This window comes from Diabrotica virgifera, chromosome 9, assembly GCF_917563875.1.
Source record: "Diabrotica virgifera virgifera chromosome 9, PGI_DIABVI_V3a".
Lineage (NCBI taxonomy): Eukaryota > Metazoa > Arthropoda > Insecta > Coleoptera > Chrysomelidae > Diabrotica > Diabrotica virgifera.
In genome coordinates this window covers 169,887,478-169,891,298 of record NC_065451.1, presented here as the reverse complement: position 1 = coordinate 169,891,298, position 3,821 = coordinate 169,887,478, and the positions used below count along the sequence as shown (strand labels likewise).

General features: G+C 34.9%; 1 protein-coding gene across 1 annotated transcript; it reads right to left on the bottom strand.

Moving 5' to 3' along the window:
- Positions 1 to 2,667: 2,667 nt before the first annotated feature.
- LOC126891578 (52 kDa repressor of the inhibitor of the protein kinase-like) lies at positions 2,668 to 3,438 on the bottom strand. Its single transcript, XM_050660754.1, has 2 exons — positions 2,945 to 3,438; positions 2,668 to 2,845 (listed from the first exon to the last, which is right to left on the bottom strand). The coding sequence occupies exons 1-2, from the start codon at positions 3,436 to 3,438 to the stop codon at positions 2,668 to 2,670; spliced, it is 672 nt and encodes a 223-aa protein (XP_050516711.1).
- Between the last annotated feature and the right edge of the window lie 383 nt (positions 3,439 to 3,821).

Genomic DNA, 3,821 nt, shown 5'->3' with positions numbered 1-3,821 from the left:
ACTCATCAATGCAGTCCAGGTCGCTGGGTACTCATAATAAACTTTTTATTCTTTCTTTCGAACAATCGTACTCGCGAAGGACTTAGTTTTATCAAACCATTTCAATTCATTTTTTTAATAAACAACTACTATATTATAAACTTTATTAGTATTTTGTTTGCACACTTAACCCTCGTAAAGCGGTGCTTAGATTCTTACGTCAACAACGGTGCGGGGTGCATTTGTACCCCATTTGTATGTCCATTTTTATTATATGTGAACGTCGGGGAAATTAATTTGAATAATAATTAGGACTTGTTTATTATAGTATGAAACATAATTTTACAAACAAAGTACCCGTTTCTTCTTAAAAAAAATTATTATCGTTGAAAGATAAACACATGAAATTTTTCACAGTGTGAGCAACACAAAGTTTTTACACATCATACAGTTATGTCGGGACTTTCGGTCTTTTTTCTCTGACATAAGTAACACCGACCTTGTCCCGTAGCTCCGTTAGCTCCAAGTGGAACACTAGAAACGTCGAATTCAGGATGTGAAATTTTCATCATTTGCACACGACAGTCATTTTTCCAAAAAATCAAGTAAACGTAAAGCGTTTTAGATGCTGCAATGGATGTAATGTGTTTAGAATTGAATTTAATGCGAATAAAAAAATGAACAAAAATAAAAAAAATTATTTTAAAAAGATAGTTGAGAAAAACGAGGTCTGGGGTGCAGCTGCACCCCGAACCGCCTTACGAGGGTTAATCTCTTATCCTTATTGTTGGAGAGGACTACAGACAAACTTACGACCGCAATGGCAAGTACCAACCTACATCAGAGGGAACGATATTGCAAGTAACTTTCTTTAATTTTGCACTGAAAAAAATATTGTACATTGTACCAATGAACGCCAATCATTGACTTTTTTTACATTGATTCAATGAAAATTTCGTTAATACTATAAACATGTAGTCATTAAGTAACGACCATATTCATTATTACAATGTAATTCTATTCATTAAAAAATAATGAATAGAATCATTATTCCAATAAATCTTTTTAGCTATCCAATGACTTTTTTCAAAATACTAATAATTTGTTCATTGTATATATGAAATTATACATAGGATTATGCGGTTAAATTAATGAATATAAAACGTTGCACTAATCTACAGTGTTCTTTAAATTACGAACTTGTTTATTGAATCAATGTTTTCGTAACATCAAATCAATGTTTTCGACTTTGATTAATAACTCGATACATTGTTTTGATGTAACGCAATCATTGTATTAATGTAATATACCTGAATCAATGATCAATTCATTGTAGCAATGATCTTGTATATAAACCGATACATTTCTTAAAACTCTCTAAGTGTTTTTATTGATGTAAAAAAATCACGTGACAACAGTTGCAGCCTCCTAGCAGACAGTGACCCTGCAGACTCTGAGGAGTGGTGTTTGGCACCAGTGATTTGGTTGGTTTTTCTAAGGTATGTATTTACATATATTTTTAACTATTTATAAATTGTTTTGTTGGATTTCTATAAAAATAAGTTGTACTTCTATTTCCACTTTTGCAGATTGATATGGACTTTGGAGTGGCATTTGGAAATGGACCTCTTTAATCTCTGAAGAATGTAGCTTACCGGTGCATCCGAAAAGTAGCAAAATAGAACATCACGGCTATGACCTACATAATTACAGCTTAGAGCTGACTATGGGTACTTCCAAATCCCTTAGCGCTCCCTGCTGATTGCCACAGCAGATAGAGATGGTTCTGCCTGAGCAAGCCCTATCAATCTATTATCTCCTGAGCACATACCCGGATCGCAAAGACCTCGGCTTAAAGGCATGCATGGGAATTAAATCCAATTCTACCACTGTACACTCTAGCACCTGCCCTTCTATTCTGAACCCATCTGTGAACTAGGTGAGCCTGCTTCACAACTAAAAAGAGAACTCTGGTAGACTCCGGAAATTGAAAATTCCAGATAAGGCAAAAATCAGGCATACCATAAATGGCTATAGATGGAAGATATAGATGACAGGCGTTTGTACTCAAAATAAAATCAAGAGAGAAATGCGTAGTCATAAATGTCACTTAATGTTGTTCTGAAGCTATTTCCTTGTGGCATTTTTATAATTAACTATTTTGATTGGGAAATAAGCCACAATAATCATAAATGTCATCTGAGACAATAAATGCAAGAACATTAACGCATCCGTAGAGTTATCTAAATCAAGCAATGAAAAATAGATGAAACGCGCTGGAAAAACACTTATACTTCAAGTGTATCTATCGACTTACTTCTAGTGTATGGATATCAATTCAAGTTATTCTCAATTATTTAATAAAACATGCACCAAAGGTTCGTTGTGAACTTCTTTCCTACCATTTTAGAGTATTTCTTATATCATACCATGACCTTCTATTCCACGACAGCAAAAAAAGTTAAAACTATAGTTCTTAGCAAGAGATATAATAAGTTGAAGAACAAAATGGTTTGAGACCGTCAAGATCTTGTATGGAAAGCATGCCTTGAAACAAGTACATATGTAGCAGGACGCAAGGGCGCCCACAGGATATTTCCTCAGGGGGAGCAAAGGGTATTGAAACAAAAAATAAAAGAAAAATTGTTTTGCTGTTTAAAACGCAACACGGTTAGTGTCAGTAAAATGTTACTTAAATAATAATTGAATTCTTCTGGTGTCTATCGCAAATAAATCAATTACTTTCTGCATGAAGTTTTCTATATTTTCTTTTATTTTTCTTCTGTGTACAGATAACAAGCATAGCCCACTTAGACGATTGTTCGACATCGTATTCCTTATCCAGGTCTTCACACGTTTGAGAGTGCTGTAAAAAAGTATCGAGGTTGTTATATTGTAATGTAAGTTTTAGAAGAACTGAAACACATGGATAAGAATATAACGTAATAAAATTATAGTTAGTTACCTGAATGATCGCTCGATGGTGCAAGTTGTTGGTGGCAGACAAAGAGCTATTTGGATGGCTTTTGCTACTGACGGCAAAAAGCAGGCATGCTCATGCTCAAGAACCTCTATTAAGTTCAGTTTTTCCAAGGCTTTGGCATCTATCTCCGTGTTTTTCCAAAGGTCGAACCACAGAATTGATTGCTCCTTAAAGTTGTCTAACAATTCACAATACGTGCTGTTTATATTGTTAATAGACTTTTCAAAATCTTCCTTAGAAAGATCTTTCATGATTTTAGGGTGCAGATTGAAAATTTCAAATGATGGTTTGTTTCTATCTGAAAACCTATCTTTCAACGATTGAACCAAAGAATCCAAATAAGGCAAGAAAATGGACTTTCGATAGTATTCGTTGATAGTCTGGGTAGAGTGATTTGGTCTGTGAACCTGTCTCGCAGCAACACGAGGACATGTGAGCTCGATTCCAAGCTTGTTTGCTGTTTCAACATTTGCCATAATGTTATCAAACTCTTTTTCTCCATTTTGTCGGTCTGAACTGAATAGCTCAGTAACCTTCTAAATGTGTTTTGATATCTTCAAAATATCTACACTGACACCTTGTAACATTTGCGTAACGATTTCTAACTTGGCAGAGTATTTGGCAATCACATGTAGACATATCACAAATGCTGTATTTGTAACTGCGCAATGAAGCTGGAAAGCTTTCTGCCTTGTGTCACGGTTACCTTCAGTCGATAGAGTCTGAAGTGCTTCAGCGATGCTAACAAACTGCTCACTAAACTTTCGAATTGCTTTATATTTTTCGGTCCATCTGGTTTCACATAGTTTTTGAAGAGTTCCCACTATTGCCCTTCTTTGGCCATTCTGCCGAAAAAATG

Bases quoted from the DNA above. Each gene is read 5' to 3' on its own strand.
- LOC126891578 (XM_050660754.1), bottom strand. From the start codon at position 3,438: ATGGCAAATGTTGAAACAGCAAACAAGCTTGGAATCGAGCTCACATGT. The intron at 2,846-2,944 runs GTAACTAACTAT...ACTTTTTTACAG, and splicing joins ACCATCGAGCGATCATTCAG to CACTCTCAAACGTGTGAAGA.